Here is a 16,761-nt window from a genome sequence, read left to right as displayed (position 1 = left end):
CGTAGTTTCCTGACTCCAAACTTCAGTAAAAATTGCCAAAAATCTTTATTTCCTCAAACATTCTTTCAGAGCAGATTGTTCCCTGTGCAAATGAAAGATTATTGTCTTTGTGTTACTGACTTGCATGGAGGAGACTGGCAGCAAAGAGAGCTGAATTGAAGCAGAAGTCTTTACCTCGGATATATGAAAGACAAGTGCCATATACAAAAATAGTGTGATATTAGACATCATTGTAGCAATCAAAGCAATAACAATTGAACAGGTTTTGCAGTCTTTGGGTGTGAGCGGGTTACACGCATTATATGTTTCTCTGCTTGCTGTACCCAGAAGTTTAAGTCTGAAGGATTCACAGCTTCATATAAAAATTCATTTAATGAAGTTTTAACTGTTACTTAATTTACCACTGCATTAACCTGAAAAACAGCATCTGCTTGTGAAGTCAATTGGTGTTTAGCTCCACTGAAGTTAATAATTATGCTATTTTACAGTAGTGCAGGATATAACACCAAAGTTTCTAAGAAATAATACATTAGCAAACATATCTTCATCTGCATATTGAATCTAGCTGAAAATTGTGGCTTCACTGTGGGAAAAAAGTTGCAACATCAGTGTTATTATTATCAAGCACTTATATTAAAACCCCTAGCATTTGCTGCCTGTGCAGTGTTATTAACTTGTTTTCTTTAGTCCTTTTTTATATACATTGGCACATAGTGTAAATCTCTAGGGGTGCTCTATAGTCCTACTTAAATGTTTAGTGCTTAATTAGTCGCTTTAGGCAGAATTTTTAAGTATTGGCATATTTATTCCAGGTAATATTTCTTCTCTTGGAAGAGTATTAAGCTTTGATGTAAACCTGTTGAAAGTATGCAAGAACAACAGAATTCCTGTGAGGGCTGGTGAAATTGTGTAGTGCAGGGATAGAAATAACTTTTTGTCAATTTTGTGTCCTGAGAACAAATGCTTTAACTTTCCCTTTAGTACAATTTAAACTTCAAGTTCTATAAATACAGATTACAAAAAATGTGCAAGCAGCTTGAATAATCACACTGTCCAGGTTACACTGTTCTTTTGCTACTGCCAAGCTTGAGTAGAGTGAGGTTGAACTGAGCTTCTTTGGACACTCCTCCAAGAGGATGCTGTGTGGTCATTCTCCTGATTTAGACCCATATCTTTCAGTTCACCCTACAAATGCAAAATTGAGGTCAAGTTTCCAAGCAAGTTCAAAGATACTTTGGGTTGGAGAAATAACAGAGAGATGCAGAAAGTACAAAGCCCCAGACACATAGATTCTCTCTGTTTTGAGTTGCATGAGTTGTTCTGACAGTCTTTTGAGGAAAGTCTGTCTCCATGTTTTGTCTATGTTAATATTTGCAGAAATAATTTCAATGAAGTCACTTGAGAATTAAAAGGATAAGGTGAAAATAAGTTTAGTACCATCAGTTTATTATAAGAACTCTTTGTTTCAATTAATGTGACTAAATTGCATGTTGATCATTCTCTTTTGAAATTCTACATGGCAACTATACATTAAGAACAAAATTTTAAAAATACAAAATAAGGTTTAAAGTACTTTTAAAACAAAACTTTGTTAGCTGACAGTGTGAATATGAGAAGGGAGAAGCCTACAGAGAATACTGACTGATCACACTACTTTGTAGCTAGTGCAGGTTTTTTTATGCTCTATGAACTATATCCTTAGTACATATAAAAAGGACTCCAACGTATTACTTTAAAAATATGGTTCAGGAGACCCTATAACTCTTGCAAATAGAAGTAAAAATTTTGTACCATTTCTGCTTTTTGAAACACAATATACACATTGAATTAAGGAGTGATATTCTGATTATATATATCTTCAAAATTCAACCCAATCCCTCAGCCACTCTTCTTATGACTCACTCTCTAGACCCCTCCCCAGCTTTGTTGCCCTTCTCTCTTGTTCCTCTTGAAGTGAGGGGCCCAGAACTGGACAAAGGACTTGAGCTGTGGCCTCACAAATGCCAAGTACAGGGAGACAATCACTTCCCTGGTCCTGCTGGCCACAGTATTGCTGATACAGGCCAGGATACCAACAGCCTTCTTGGCTACCTGGGCGCATGTTCGATCCTGTTCAGCCAGCTCTCAACCAGCACCCCCAGGTCCTTTTCTTCCAGGCAACCACTGTTCCCCTAGCCTGTAGCACAGGGTAGAGTGGTTGTGACAAGTGCAGGACCTGGCACTTCACTTTATTGAACCTCAGACAGCTGGTCCCAGTCAACTGATGGAGCCTGTCCAGCTTCCCCTGCAGAGCCTTCTCTTCTGCAGAGAGGTCAACTCTGCCACCCAACTTAATGACAGACTGTTCTTAGTCACCTTGTCCAGATCATCCATAAAGATAATAAATAAACTGATAGTGGCTGACCCCAATAATGAGCCCTGGGGAACACTAGTCACCACCTGGTTGTGGCACCATTCACCATCAGTCTCTGGGCCCAGCCATCCAGACAGTTTTTACCCAGTGAAAGGTATACTTGTCCAAAGCATGAGCTGCCAGCTTCTCCAGGAGTATGCTGTGGGAGACAATATCAAGGACTTTACTGAATTCCAGGTAGACAACATCCAGAGCATTTCCCTTTGTCTGGAGATTCTATGGGCCTTTAAGTAAAAGTTTTATTTCTTTGCTCATCCAAAGAATCTGTGCCTGTAGAACATAGGGTCTTTAATAAATATCCTTCTCTTTCACACTGAGAATAAATTGTAGCCTGGAGGATTTCACAGAAGTGTTATGTGTACAGTTATTGCTCATAGTTATTATGATGTTATCCACAAACTGTCACATTTGGACACAGTGTGTAGTTGTTCCTAAATGCTTTATTCTCAGCCAAACTGTCATGTTCTTTAACCCTTTTTGTCCACATTTGTGAGTATAGTCCCGTCTTTGTGTGCAATAAACTATCTGTTCAGTGGTAGTGCACAAATCCCATCACTTAAGGATATTGGCCTCTCTTCCTCCTGTCTCATCACAAATTATCAAACATAACTAGTCTAGAGCCTAGATTCAGTTTGGCATGAATCCTCCTCAGAGGCAGAGGAAGATTCTCCTCTTTCATCTCCTCAGAATGTTAGTCTGTCCTGGGCCATTTCTCCTCACTGTAAAGTTGCATCACCATCTCTCCCCAGTTATTCAGGTCTTCAACAAAGGTGTCTGATTTGGCTCATGATACTTCACAGACCCTTCAAAGTTCACTTTTAAAACTTGCATTGTTTTTCTTGTCATAATATGAGAAAAAATTTTTTTGTAGTTCTCTGGGCAAACAAGTATATTTTTCTTCAAATTCTTGGTGGATAAAAATCCAGTCTATGAAAAATCTTTTTCTAGCTTCAGCTTCTGTAATTTTGCTCTTCTGTCTGTTCACATGCTGCTCTGACCCTTTATCTTCTACTTATTTCCTTCAAGCTGTTCCTCCTTTTTTCCCCACTATCAATGGCAAGCTTCTTGGGTTTATCTTCAAAGGTACTATTAACACTGCCTGTGTTGTCATAACACATGCTGAGTTTGCCCTCAGCTTCTTTTCTGTTACACTGTTTGTGGTCGCAGGAAAAATGCTCCTTGATGAACTCCAGGTAGATTCCCATCCTCTTCCTATCTCCTGCTAAAATTCTTTGCAGTATGAATCCATATCCCTCATTTGGCTTTTTGTCCAGTATGTTTTCCCCACCACAGACACACTTCTACTGCAGTGCACCTGCAGCTTGCTAAACAGTGCCACAATTCCCTACCTAGTCTTTGTTTATTTAGTACTGTGCTTGCTCCAAGTACTGTAAACCCTCTACATCACTTGTAGAAATCTCCTGAGCATGGCTGTGGTTATGTTCTGTTCAACTTTATTGTACTATAGGGATATGAGAACATGCCTCAGTCAAGACCCTCAGTGAATATAGACGTTAGATGTCTACTAAGCCTCAGCTATTGGAGAATAAGTAAGGCATGCTTTACAGTGCCTGGAAATGTGGGTAATTTGCCTAATAAACTTGGTTTTGAGTAATAAATAGAGGACAGATGTGTGGTGCAACTTGTTTTCAGTGGTCGTAATCTAGCACCATGCTAGACTCACACCAGAAGAAAGAATTGGAGAGAAATGAATTCAATTAACTATAAGGTTTCTGAGCATTAATCAATGTAAGACCAAACCAGACTAGTATCTCTTCATAAAAAAATGACTTGTATATACTTTAAGATAAAATTTATTCACATCTAGGTAATATAATTTTGTCATATGAAGAATATATCCTAAGTAAAATGATCTTGAGAAGCAAAGAACAATTGAACAATCATTTTTGGTTTTTAATGGTGAGAAGTTTAAAGGAGCATAATTTCATATCTATAGAGAATGAAAGTATTTAGAGAGTATTCATTCTGCACTACTCATCACATTATCTCCTGCTTCTTTTACAAAAGAAGATGTCTGGAGGGAAGCACATTACTTGATGAGTAAATGTTCCATATTATGAAACTGTAATTGCAGTATCTGTCAATAAAGTCTGTCCCCGTTGTTCTTTTCAGCACACTAAGTCGGCAGAAAGCTGCATCTCTGTAATTGGGCATTTGATTTTGCATAAGAATTAGGAATCATTTGTATATATATATGTTTGTTAAATATGAACATCGAAACCTACATATAAATAGAATTTTCACTGAGCTGTGCAGTAATTACAGAATATACCTACATATTTTTGTTTCGACATTAACAAAATCTAAAATACCTCTTCTCCCTTGAACTACTTCTCTAAAGCAATTTTCTTCTTTGGAATATTGGAAGCCCAAACAATAGTCAGGATTTACGGACCAGTTCCTTGCTTGAGACATGCTGTCAAATACTTTGCTTTCACATTACATCTTTGTTGTAAATATGTACTCTCTGCCACATTTTATTTTTATTTTTAAATGGATTTAACTCTCCTGAGTGAAGGGGTTGTAAAAAATGATCCAGAGTTGTTATGCTGCAAATAATCTGCCACTATGACTGTAAAAAGTGTGAACGGAAATCGTTAGCATGTTGTCTTAAGCCAAATGATGAAGATTTTATTAACTGCTTCATTAGCAGATGAGATAGAGTGGATTGCAGAGATGAAGGACAGACAGTGGAAGCTCCTGCAGGAAAAGAAAAGGCAGGGAAGCAATGCGAAAGAGCTAGAGAGGGACTTTTGACAAGGGCATGTAATGCTAGGACAACAGGAAATGGCTTTAAACTGAAAGAGGAAAAAATTAGATTAAAGTAAGAAATTCTTTACTGTGAGGGTGGTGAGGCACTGGAGCAGGTTGCCCAGAGAAGTGGTGGGTGGCCCTTCCCTGGAAAAGTGTCAGGACCAAGTTGAATGGGGCTCTGAGCAACCTGGTGTAGTGGAAGATGTCCCTGTCCATGGTAGGGAGTTGGAAGCAGATGGTCTGTAAGAGCCCTTCCAACTCAATCCATTATATTATTCTATGAAAAGAACAGGAAAAGGGAAATAAATAGAGAGAAATTCAAGGTAGATATTATATCCAAAAGGAAAATATGTCTTTTTCCCATCATATGCTTCAGAGTAAAAAAGAAAACAATGACAATGGAAAACAGTAATTTTACTTTATTAACATATTTTATCTTTTATATGTGTATAAAAATATATATCTGTGCTTGTCTGCTTATAATTTTCATAACAATCACAATAAAAGGAATTTTCAAGAGCAGGAGCCCTCATTTCAAAGGATGTGACTGCAGATAGGTCATCTCTCATGTCTGCTGTTGCAATGAAAGAGTAGTTTATGGAACCCAAATCACTTTTATATCCTTTTTTCATCTCCACATCTATGTGGCCGTGAGCATTTTTTAAAACATGTTTGGATTATGCAATGTTAACAGTGCTGTATTAAATATTCAGACCTCTCTATGACAAAAGTAATCTTACATTCCCCAGTTTGAGATTTTGTTACAACTGAGAATACAGCACTTTCTGTTGGTTTTATATGGATTTAAAGACATAAGTCTAGATTCCCTGCTCTTCAACTCTTCTCAACCTGTTAGAATATCTGCAATCACACACAGCCACTAAATCAGAGAAAAAATTCATTACATTTTAATAGCAATTCAATGCTTTTGGTTCTATATGTTCCTTTGCAAGATTATCAGTTGACATTCTCTATAATAATCAAAACTGTTAACTTCTGTCTAAACCAAGGTAAGTTGTACAGGCAGGTGTTTTGTGGCCCCCCAGATTTATTACTGTACTCATGGAGTTGAGCAGAGGAATAATAAAAAAGCCACTCCAGGTCTCAGGTGGTTTCAAGGGACAGTTCTTTTCCAAACACCTTTGCTCAGGCAGGTCAGAGCCACCTTGTCATCTGCTCCTTATTGGAAGCCACAGCAGTCAGGCACCCTGCACCAAGTGGGTGTGCAGAGTCCATTCATTCATTCCAGTGGTTGGGCTTGGATCAGAGTCTTGGTGGTTAGTGTTCAACAAAATTTCAAGATACATTTCAGCAGAGCAAGGGAGTACAAAATGCAGACTTATTATAGACGTATCTTTCACTCTTACATCAGGGGCTTTACCCTATTTTCTGAGGGTATGAGTTGGGAAGTCCAAGTGCAACGCAAATGTAACTCCCTCGCTTTGACTGAGATCCATCATTTACCAGCACAGCATCTGACATGTGGACTTCAGTCAACAAAACTTTAACAAGTTTCGTCTTGAGGCAGTGCATGTATTTTGTCTTTGACACCCTCCTCCCAGTGCTCTTCATTTTTAGTAGTAAATTCAAAAATATCTTATCTGATTCACAGTCTGTCAAGGAGAGAAATATCTGAGGCTGAGCTGTTTGCTCCAGCTCTGATTGAGAAGGTGTAAGAGCTCTTGGGCACTTAAATTTTTTTAACTGTGCGTGAAAAGTGCTTGAAAGGCTCTGATGCCAGGAAAGTAGATTGTATACATAATGCATATCAATTCTTGTAGTGTTCATTGATATGGAACAAATTTAATCTTCCAGTGACCTTTCTTAAAGAACAGTGGTTTTGCTAGCATTGCTAAGTGTGGAATCCCCCTAGAGTGAATATGGGAAACTTTGCACATAGAGTAGCATCTTCACTATCTGTGCTGCTTAAAGTGATACAAATCCTACCTCTCTAGGCATGCAAAGGAAGCTAGAAAAAAAATTAAATACTTATTAGTATGCCATGATGTTTTAAAGAAAGCAATAATAGACAAAAATTTTGGATGAGGATTTAGAATATCTGATGCTCTAAAGAAAGAACCAATGTATTGAAATATTTTTCAGTATTTATAGTATCTTGAATCAACTTCCCAAAATGCCAGGTGAATAGAAATTGATATAGAGAATTTTAGTGGCGCTTCTGCTTTGGGAATGTGTAGGTATAAAAATAAAAGAAGAAACAAAACTGATTTATGTGAAGGAATTTTTAAGGATCATTTATGCAGTAACTGTTCTAAAGCTCTAGGAGAAAGATAGATGTCATTGAGCTAAAAAATTGTAGCTTAGCCCACATAAATTAAAAAATGTTTGGAATTCACTTGTGTTTGGCTGTGTATAAGCATTGCCCTTGATCATTTCTAGAACCATAATGTTTTGAAATAATTGGTTTAATTTCAACTGAAACAAACTTTTAATTAAGAAAGAAAACATTATGTTTTGCCAAACAAAATACTACCTAAAAACTGCTCAGGAGGAAAAGAAATCCCTGTGCTGGTTGCTATAGCAGCAGAATCAAAAGCAGCCATAACAGAATGATCTTTAACCTGAAGCAGAAATGCTTTTGCACCAAAGGAGCTACATCTGTGCATATTGTTTTTGACTACGTGGATTTCAAACCAGGATGAGAAATATCAATTGACATTTTCATTGATAGAAGATAGGTTTATTGTATCATTAAGCATCATATTATGATGCTTTTGAAAAAAATATTTCAAAAGACTGTGGATTTGTGGCAGTCCAGTGACTGTTGGACTGTTCATCTCCCAAGCCAGCACATTTCCCAGATGTTCAACCGTGTCTCACAGTAGTGTTCGAACCCACCTGTGGCTGATTGTATAGGATCATTCAGTGAGAACCCTTCTTCCACTCCTTGTCTTTGCTGCAGCACACTTCATGATTACCTCATCTGCAAAGCTGCAGCTTGCATGTGTGGAAGCTCTCCTTTGCCCCAGGACATTGCTATGATATAATGATATTGCTCATCATTAGTAAGAAGCACAACTCCAAAGTTAAAGTTGTTTTCAAGTGTTTTTCTGACCTGGTACATAACTAAGCACAAGGCAAGTATTTAGGTTCAGATGCATGTTGAAGTTGGATGTTATTTGAAGGAAAAAGGGCTAGATATTTCTGGGTCCTCTACTGTCTACAGTAGAAGTTGTCATATGAACACTTCAAGGCATTAAAAGTAGGAAGAGCAGTGGAGTTTCTGCAGTAATGAAAAAGTCAGATCACTTCTTCTCAAGCCATTGTTGAGTTTAATTCTGCTGGGAAGCAGTAGCACTGACCGTGATCAAATCAGATCTGGGCATATTGCAGAGCTGTGGAAAGATGGTTGGTTCACTTGTGAGTAAATAAGTGTCAATAGCAGTTCCACAGGAAAGTGAGTATGTAAGTAACCGTTTTTGCCTGCACCTGGTAAATTACTGAAAATTTCTGTTGAATATTTGGTAGATTTTGTTGAATGGAGTAATGGAAATGAAGTCTTACTTTGTATACTAAGTAATATAATTTTTTATTCTCTGTTTATTGTAGGTTGGAAATCTCCCAAATGATTATATGATAACCCTTAAATATGTCCCGAAGATGGATAGTCTGGTATGTACAACCACTTCAAGTTATTCCCAATAAAATAGCCCACTGGAACCAGTGATGGCTGAAACATTTTGTACCTAATCTTATGTCTTAGCAAATTACAGTTAAATAATGTTTATTTCACTTTTCATATGGTTCCCAAGTATTTATTTATAAGAAATGTAGAGAAATTCCTGCAGTCCCTTAAAACTTTTTTAATTACAGGAATTCTAGGAAAGTATTTCTTCATATTAAATTTTTTAACTTTTTTTTTGGTGAAAAGTCAAATTTTCATTGTGTTATTATTTCATCAATATTATTTCATTGTGTCAATTGAAAAATATTGCTTTCTTAAAGAAATAGGTTCTCTGTAATTGTACTTTGGAACATACTGTAGAAGTTCTTCTTGTTTCAGCCAGTGGAAATGCCATTAGAGCACAATAAATACTAAGTAGCCAGTAGCCAGCCAAGTTCAGCAAATGGTGGCGTCAGTAACTAAACAAACCATTAGGATTTCAAACGTACTTTGTGTTATTCTTTCTATATAATCCCATATTTAATACATAGTGGTAGTTTCAAATAAGCCTTATCTATACATCTTAAAATTTTATAACATTTTTTCTTTAAAAGTCACATTATTTTATTGCTCAATCTACTAAATATTTTTTGGTTTTCCTCAATTTAACAAAAGAATAATTTGAAATTATGTATTGAAAACTTGGTTGTTGCATACAATTGCACTAAAAAGAAGAAAAGGAAACAAGGTGAAAGTACAAATTATGCTGAATGCTATATTGTTACTTAAAAAAGTAAGAAAATTATGATTTTGTCAGTTAAACTGAACAACACTGTGCCTCTCTTAAGAATTAATCATTGTACACATACATCAGTAGCTGAAAATTATCTGCTAGATGTAAGGAGCCGTTTTTGTGTCTGTACAGTTTTCACCATAAAAAAACAAGTTGTATGTGATACACATATAAAAATGCATTCTACCCTACAACAATGTGGCAAATCTAGTAATATTCCCCATTGATATTGGAAAATGATGCCAGAAGCAACATTCAGTCCTGAATAACAAGAAGATTGGAGGAGGAAAAGGAGGCTGCAGGATGGTGAAGGGTCCTGAGTTATGAGGTTATGAAGGGTTATGTCAGATGTAGAAGTTTTTTTAAGAGTTTCGCTGGAAGCTTGAGACTTTCACTAAAACTTAGAGTACTTTGGAAAATCCAGTTTAAAGTTGGTTCTTTAGACAGGAAAGCTCTGCAGAATAAATGCTATGGAAGTTAGGTACTAGATCCTCTATATATAAAACTAATGGAAAATTTTCCATTTCTTAGAATATCGGATATTTAGAGAAAAAGGATGCCAGACTGGCTGCCACTATTCCCTGACTGCTGGGCTTTTTGAAATTCACTGATCTTGGTGTCTGATGTGATGATATTCACATTTGTGGAGGACAGCTGTAGCCTGAGTGCTGTTTCCCCAGCTTCCAGCCCATTCACTCTTGGGTTGGATTGAGGCTGTTCCCTACAATACACTCCTGGGAGTGCTGGCAGATGAAGAAGGCCAGGGAACCTGCTTGAGCAATGAGTCCTAGTTGTTCTCACTCTTGCCTCTCTCCATGGTTCAGGTTTCACTGCCAGTATGCAGATTCTTTTCCATTCTTTTCAGTGCTGTGTCATCTTGATGCATCATATTCAGAAATTTAGATCCAGTTTACATTTACAATAAGCAGCCAAGAAATAAAAAGGAAGAAGAGAAGTTGAGCTGAGACTTCCGTGTTTCATTTGCACACCACTTTCAGTCATAGTAATGTCAGGTACAGCTCTTGGCTACATGCCAATACTTTCTCACAGGAGAAAGTATTGGGATCTGAATACTGCTGAATACTTTCTCACAGGAGAAAGTATTCAGCAGTATTCAGATCCCACTTTGCCAAATTCCTCTCTGGGAATTTCAGCTTGTGTTATGCATACAACAGCAAGGCTTGCTGAATACGTAGGCTTTGCTCTGGTCCACACAAGCTGGGAAACCCATGGCTTTGCCTAAAGTAAATGCCCTTGCTCAACTCTGAAGGGATTGAAATGGTGCTCTGCAATTTTTTTCAATAGATTTCAATCTTCAGTGCATGCATAAAGTGGGAAGTGTACCCAAGGCAGCAAGTCCCAAATGTAGATGACTAAAGGCAGGAAGGAAGGGTGAACGCAAAGCAGATGGGAAGCCAGTGTAGTGCATGTAACAGGAACAGACTGACCCATCCATTAAACAGAAGGGTTGTTGCATTATGCACTAGCTCAAGGCAACTGAGTGGCTTTAAAAGTAGTCTTGTATAGAGTAAACTGTGTAGTCGAACCTGAAGGTTAAAAGGCAGAGATGAGAGCAAAGGGTTGAATGCAAAGAGGAGATAAAATTCAAACTTTTACACAGATGTAGAAAGTAAAAGCCAAATGAGAGCTACACGGAAGTACAAGGGAAATCACATTTGCAATTGCCTTAGAATATTAATCTTGGTCAAAGTTTACACAAAATATCAGAGTTGAGCCTCAATTTCTCTTCGCAAATAATGTCATATTTTTCAATTAGAGCAGTTTTATCCCTGTGTTTGGTAGGTATTGACATAGCAAATGATTGCACAGCTTGACATTACTGAAAAGAGAACTTAGAGCTTTTATGAAATACAGCTTTGTAGGTCAGAACAGTTCAGTTAGAGGAGACTCCCACACACATGCTAAACCACAGGAGCAACAAAATAGACTCCCTGCTGGAATTGCCAAATGCTCACTAGGAGAACAGCAAGCTTATGCTAGTCCCTGCCATAGGAGAATGCTCACCCACAAAACCTCAAAGGAAAAGGTTTTCGAGGTTTCCAGTTCAGGGAAGCACAGTAGTTAGTTCTGTATCAGTGTTCCTACTCCAAAGCATAGGAAAGAAAATGTGTTGCCTGTCTTGTGGGGGCGGTGGGATGCAGCACAACATACACTGCTTGAACAGAATATGTTTCAACAAGCTTTCTCTGATTTATTTGCTTCTGCCTCCCTGCCTCACCTTGTTGTCCTCGAAGGAAAAAGGGGAAGCAGACTCAAGCCAAATGCTATCCATTTTACTTTCTGTTTCTTTCTTTTTTAAGTCATTGTTGAGATAATTGCAAAAGGTTGCATCACTGACTTGCCACAGGTTATCATTGTGTGAGAGAGTTGTACAGAGAAGTGGAAATTCAGGTGGAGCCGAACAATGTATTTACATTTGGTTCTCTAAGCCTGGAAGCCTAATAGTCTGATTAGTCTTCAGAAATGTGAAGTGTATTTTTTCTTGTCAGAAACATTTACACATCAAAGCAGAACAACACCTGTGGATTTTTTTTTTTTTTTTTAAGAATCTGTATGCAGGTTTATTGAAGAAACTGAGTAAATGAGATTATGCCTAGAAGTGTGTACATTGCCAAACATTTGCTGTGTGTTGCAGAAAGTGGATTCAGTGGGTGCTGCCTATCCACTGGGCAGCAACTGGAAACTGGTTTAGTGATACTGAGAGTACTTAGGGTTTGTTGGGCCAAGATCTTTGTATCTAGAAGGCTTTAATGAGACATTTTCAGTATTGGAAAAATTATGTCATATTTATTTATGGAATAAATTCTCATAACATTTTCCATTAAAAAATTAGCTTTTATTGATAAGGTATTTACAGACACAAATTGCAGTTCTGACTTATGAAGTTATTTACTTCCTCTAAGACAGCAAGATGAATTACCAGGTTTCAGTCATGTGAACAGCTGTACAAACTTTGTCTGCAAACTAATTGCATAGGTGTTAGTGTATACAGTGACAGGCTGTGCAGAACACTTTTGTTATCAAAGACTCAGGAAGAAGAAAGGCCTTTAGATCTAGAAACTGTTCCCAGTAATGGCATTTAGTGAAAAAGCTGAAGAAAAATTATTAACTCAGCTAACTAGTTTAAAGGTGGATAAAGCATACAGAGATTTCGTGCAAAATTTTTATGGAAACCCTCCTGAAAAGAAATTTAAATCAAGGATCTTTGGGGTTAACTGAGTCATGTAAGGTAACAGCAATAAATGAAAACTGCTATTTAAATAATTGTTAAGGCAGTAGGAATTGAAAAGAAAACAAATAGGTTAATGAAAGCATGGACTAAGGTTCACAGTAACATGTTCCAATGCTGAAATGCTCAACACAATGACACTTGGCATTCATTGAGAATTTAATGAAGGGATGGCATTTAACAGACAACCATAGATATGTCAGTATCAGTGAGAATAGAAATATTACCAAAAGCACTGAAGAGAAAATTGGTCACATTAAAAATGAAGAATTGTAATTTATATTTTTGAGATAGTTTAAATTGGAAAGAACAGTCTAATTTACTTTTGCACACTGAGATGTTTAACCAGTCTTTACAAATGTCTGATATTTAATTTACATCTCTTTCTCTTTTTATCCCTTGACAGCCTAGTCACTGTTGGTTGCATTTGATGGTGCCTGAATTTTCAAGGAGTCTACATAATCTTCTCCAGAAATTTTCAGATATTCCAGATATGTCGGATGTTTTAAGCAACTATTCAATCATCAATAATCTCACAAGGATAATTAATGATCTTATGGCATGCCTTGCTTTTGATAAAAACAAGGTAATTTTATACAGTTTCAGCTTTTGTACTAGATACTTATTTTTACTTTCTGTTGCACAATATTCAGTAATAGTTTAGGAATTTCCAAGGATTTATTAGATTTGTTTTCATTTCTATTCCTGTGCATCTGAAATCCCACTTTGTTTAGAAATGCACTGAGTGCACTGTGCTAACATTGGTTAATTTTTATCTCCTGTTTCAAAGAAAAATGGCTTAGAAGGCATTGCAGTATATACAATGATCTGTATGCAGGTATTTAAAGTCAAGATAATTAATCCATCCTAATCTTTTTGAAACTAGCAGAAATCTTCCTTGTGTATCCAGGTTAAATTATATATTTTGCCAGTGATGTTAATGTAAATTTAAAAATTATTTGGTTAAAATTATTAATATACTCTTAGTATGTATCACAGTGTGTGAAGCTCTGAAAGCTTCTCCATGGTTTAATTAACTTTTTATATAAAGGCACAGCAAAGACCAGAGGATATTTGTCCATTTCCATGTGTTTCTGGATTCTGACAGCAGCTGGAAGGATTCTCGCTCAAGAGATGTCTGATTATCTGTGCAGGCAGGGAAGAGGGGAAGAAATTAATTTTATAGTCTGTTACCCAGATCTGACTAGACTATCAGTAATTAAAAATAAGTTCTGTAGTTGAAGGTTTTGTCCCACTGAATAAAACAGGTAAAATCCATCATGTCCTTCAGAGCAAGTAGTTTATCTTCCATATACAGTTATTTTTATCAGCTAAGTCCTTAGTTTTTGTAATTGCAGCTTTTCAACACCCAGAATGAATCAAATAAGTAAAACACTCAGGTGCCTTTAGAGTGGAATAACCTTGTAAGCTTGCCATGTATTTGCTGTGAGTATTTAAATATTCCCTACTTCTCCATTTCAAACTGAGTTATCTCCAACATTTAGTGTATATATTTTTTTTCTTTTCTATTTTTGTCCAGATGATTCAAAGCATTCAGCTGGGATGTGGTTGGGGAAGAGGAATTTTATTTTGTAGAATGGAAAAGTAAATATCCTGTCATTCAGTAAAACAACTAGCTATTGTTTTCCTTAGAGAATGATGATCTTAAGTCTAGTACTTTTAGCATCAAACATAAACTAACTTTGGAGCCATCACCAAGAGATTTTCCTTAGGACATACTTGGACCATGTTCTTCCCACTGTCCTCCTTCTTAAAAGTACAGAGTAACCCCAGGCCAAATTTGACTTGCTGACATAAAAAAAAAAAAAAAAAAAGAAGAAGAAAACCGTCAATCATCACCATGGATCTCGATCATGTTGTTTAGTCTGTCATAACAAACTTGTCAGTTAGACCTCAGAGGGACTGGGCTTCCTTGTTTATCGTTGCTCTTATTTTTAGGTATGTTATCAGGGATCTCAGCCTGTTTCTGAGCAGTGGTGTACCCCAGCTATTGTATTCTGTTCCCCATTCTCTTGATGACAATACCAATGATTGTTGTGTTTGTGTGCTCAGATTAAAAGACTCATGTGAAACTTTGCAAAGTACTGTGAAACCAAGGTTTTGTTTTGTTTTTTTTTTTTAATGAGGGGAATTTTAAAAAGTCTCTTGGTTTTCACTATAAGATGGGAGACTGTCTTTCATTCCTGAGCAATTTTGCAACACTGTATTAATAATTAATTTCTATTTGCAAAGCTAATTTGGAATCCTCAGATAAGAAGGCTTCTTTGTTTTATGAAGATTGTATACAGCGAATCTGGTTGTCTGCAGGTTAAAAATATAAATGATTTTGTATCATCTTTGGGGATTTTTATCATTTATTGAGGTGTTGAAATGAACATCTCCCTTGACCTTCTTTCAAGCTGAATTCTATATTTTACTCTAGGATTTTGTGAAAGAAAATGGTCACCTTTATGAAGAGGGTCACTTCATTCCTGAGGATTTTTTTAGGCACTTTAATAGTACCATTGAGGTCTACAAAGAGTCTGCAGACAGATTGGATAAGAATGACTGCATTCTGCCTTCAACAGTAGGAACACCGGAGAATGGTAAGAAGGGTCTCCTTTGGGGGAGCAGAATCTAGGCAGATATAAATGTGTGATTTTCCTTAGATTTCAGAGATGCTAAAGATCTGATACCATGCCTCCATGTCACCTTTTTACTGCAAATTAAAGTGAGTACTGACACTGAAGGTTTTTGTTCACTGAAGGTTCAAAGTCAAGTTCTAGTGCCATCACTCCTAGATACATAATTTCTCAGTATAATCAAAATAACCTGCATTATGCTGCTCTGTTTCTATTCATCCAAAATATATCCTGAATTGTCTTTTTTACACTGTTCTTCTTATCTTCTCTTAATGCTCTATTTAGTTTTATAAGGCGGTAAAAGAGCCTAAGATTGCACAACTGAAAGGAGAGGAAGTTAGGATAAGTTGTAAATTGCAGCAGCCTCAAGTCACCTTTAATTTCATCCTACTTTTCCTGAACAGGGAAATGTTTACTTCATTTGAACATTTTAACAAGCTCAGGTCAAGCTCCTGCAGCTCTTTCTTATCCTTCCAGTAAATGGAGGGTTTGTATTACCTTTTCTTTTACTCTCTCTAGTGACTGATATTAGCCTTTTAATTAGGGTTGTACAGTTCCATCAGTAGTAGCTAGAAGCAGATCAGTGCCATAACCTAAGAACTTGTAAGCAGTAACTGCTTTTCCAGATTAGCTATTCAGCAGCAGCTCAGCATGTAGACACTTCTGCCTCATAGTAAAACTGCCTTTTTTGGCTTAATCCACTTTATGAACTGTCCTACAGCCAGCTTTTGAAACAGCCCTATGGCCACATCAGAGTAGTCCTGTAGGCCATCGTCTTATATAGAGGGAACTGTATTTTAAGTTTCATAATTCTGACACATTCATTTTCTATTTAGATTCCAGAGTCGCTGTCACAAAAACATTTTTGTTTCCTCCTGTTGCTGCCAGCTCTCTTAGGAATGACAGCACTGGCAGTAGCACTAGCAATAACAGTAAGTACAAGTGATTGAATATATGTCTCCATTTTGTTCTGGTAGCTGGTTGTGAGAGCTCAGAGGAAAAGAATGTCATTAATTGTGCAAATTAATGGGAAGTTACATGTTCCTGATGGTGTACCATGTGTTTCTCAGCTGTCATACTGAAATGCAATGAACTTATCTAATCAAAATATAGAGTTGCTATCAAGTTACAATTATGTGACAGCAATCTACAACTTGGAGAGGGCAGGCCTCTTCGTTTTGGCTGTCATGAGGTCTCACTAGTCATATGGCCTCAGAAAATTTGGCCAGACACCTCATTTTAACTCTCAGAAAAGGAAGTTGC

At 36.9% G+C, this 16,761-nt stretch overlaps 1 protein-coding gene across 2 annotated transcripts in view; it reads left to right on the top strand.

Annotated features, from left to right (window-relative positions):
* Positions 1 to 16,761, top strand: part of KITLG (KIT ligand) — a 52,350-nt gene that overhangs the window by 24,749 nt on the left and 10,840 nt on the right. For both annotated transcript variants that reach the window (XR_008437172.1, XM_053977950.1), the window contains exons 3-6: positions 8,759 to 8,821; positions 13,263 to 13,442; positions 15,300 to 15,462; positions 16,335 to 16,430. Coding sequence is in view for 1 of the 2 variants with exons in the window: in XM_053977950.1 (XP_053833925.1) it covers positions 8,759 to 8,821; positions 13,263 to 13,442; positions 15,300 to 15,462; positions 16,335 to 16,430 (502 nt within the window). In the remaining variant the exon portion in view is untranslated. The remainder of the gene's footprint in view (positions 1 to 8,758; positions 8,822 to 13,262; positions 13,443 to 15,299; positions 15,463 to 16,334; positions 16,431 to 16,761) is intronic.

Source organism: Vidua macroura, chromosome 5 (assembly GCF_024509145.1).
Source record: "Vidua macroura isolate BioBank_ID:100142 chromosome 5, ASM2450914v1, whole genome shotgun sequence".
In the NCBI taxonomy this organism is placed as follows: domain Eukaryota; kingdom Metazoa; phylum Chordata; class Aves; order Passeriformes; family Viduidae; genus Vidua; species Vidua macroura.
The sequence above is the reverse complement of the archived record's forward strand: the minus strand, read 5'-3'. Positions and strand labels throughout refer to the sequence as shown.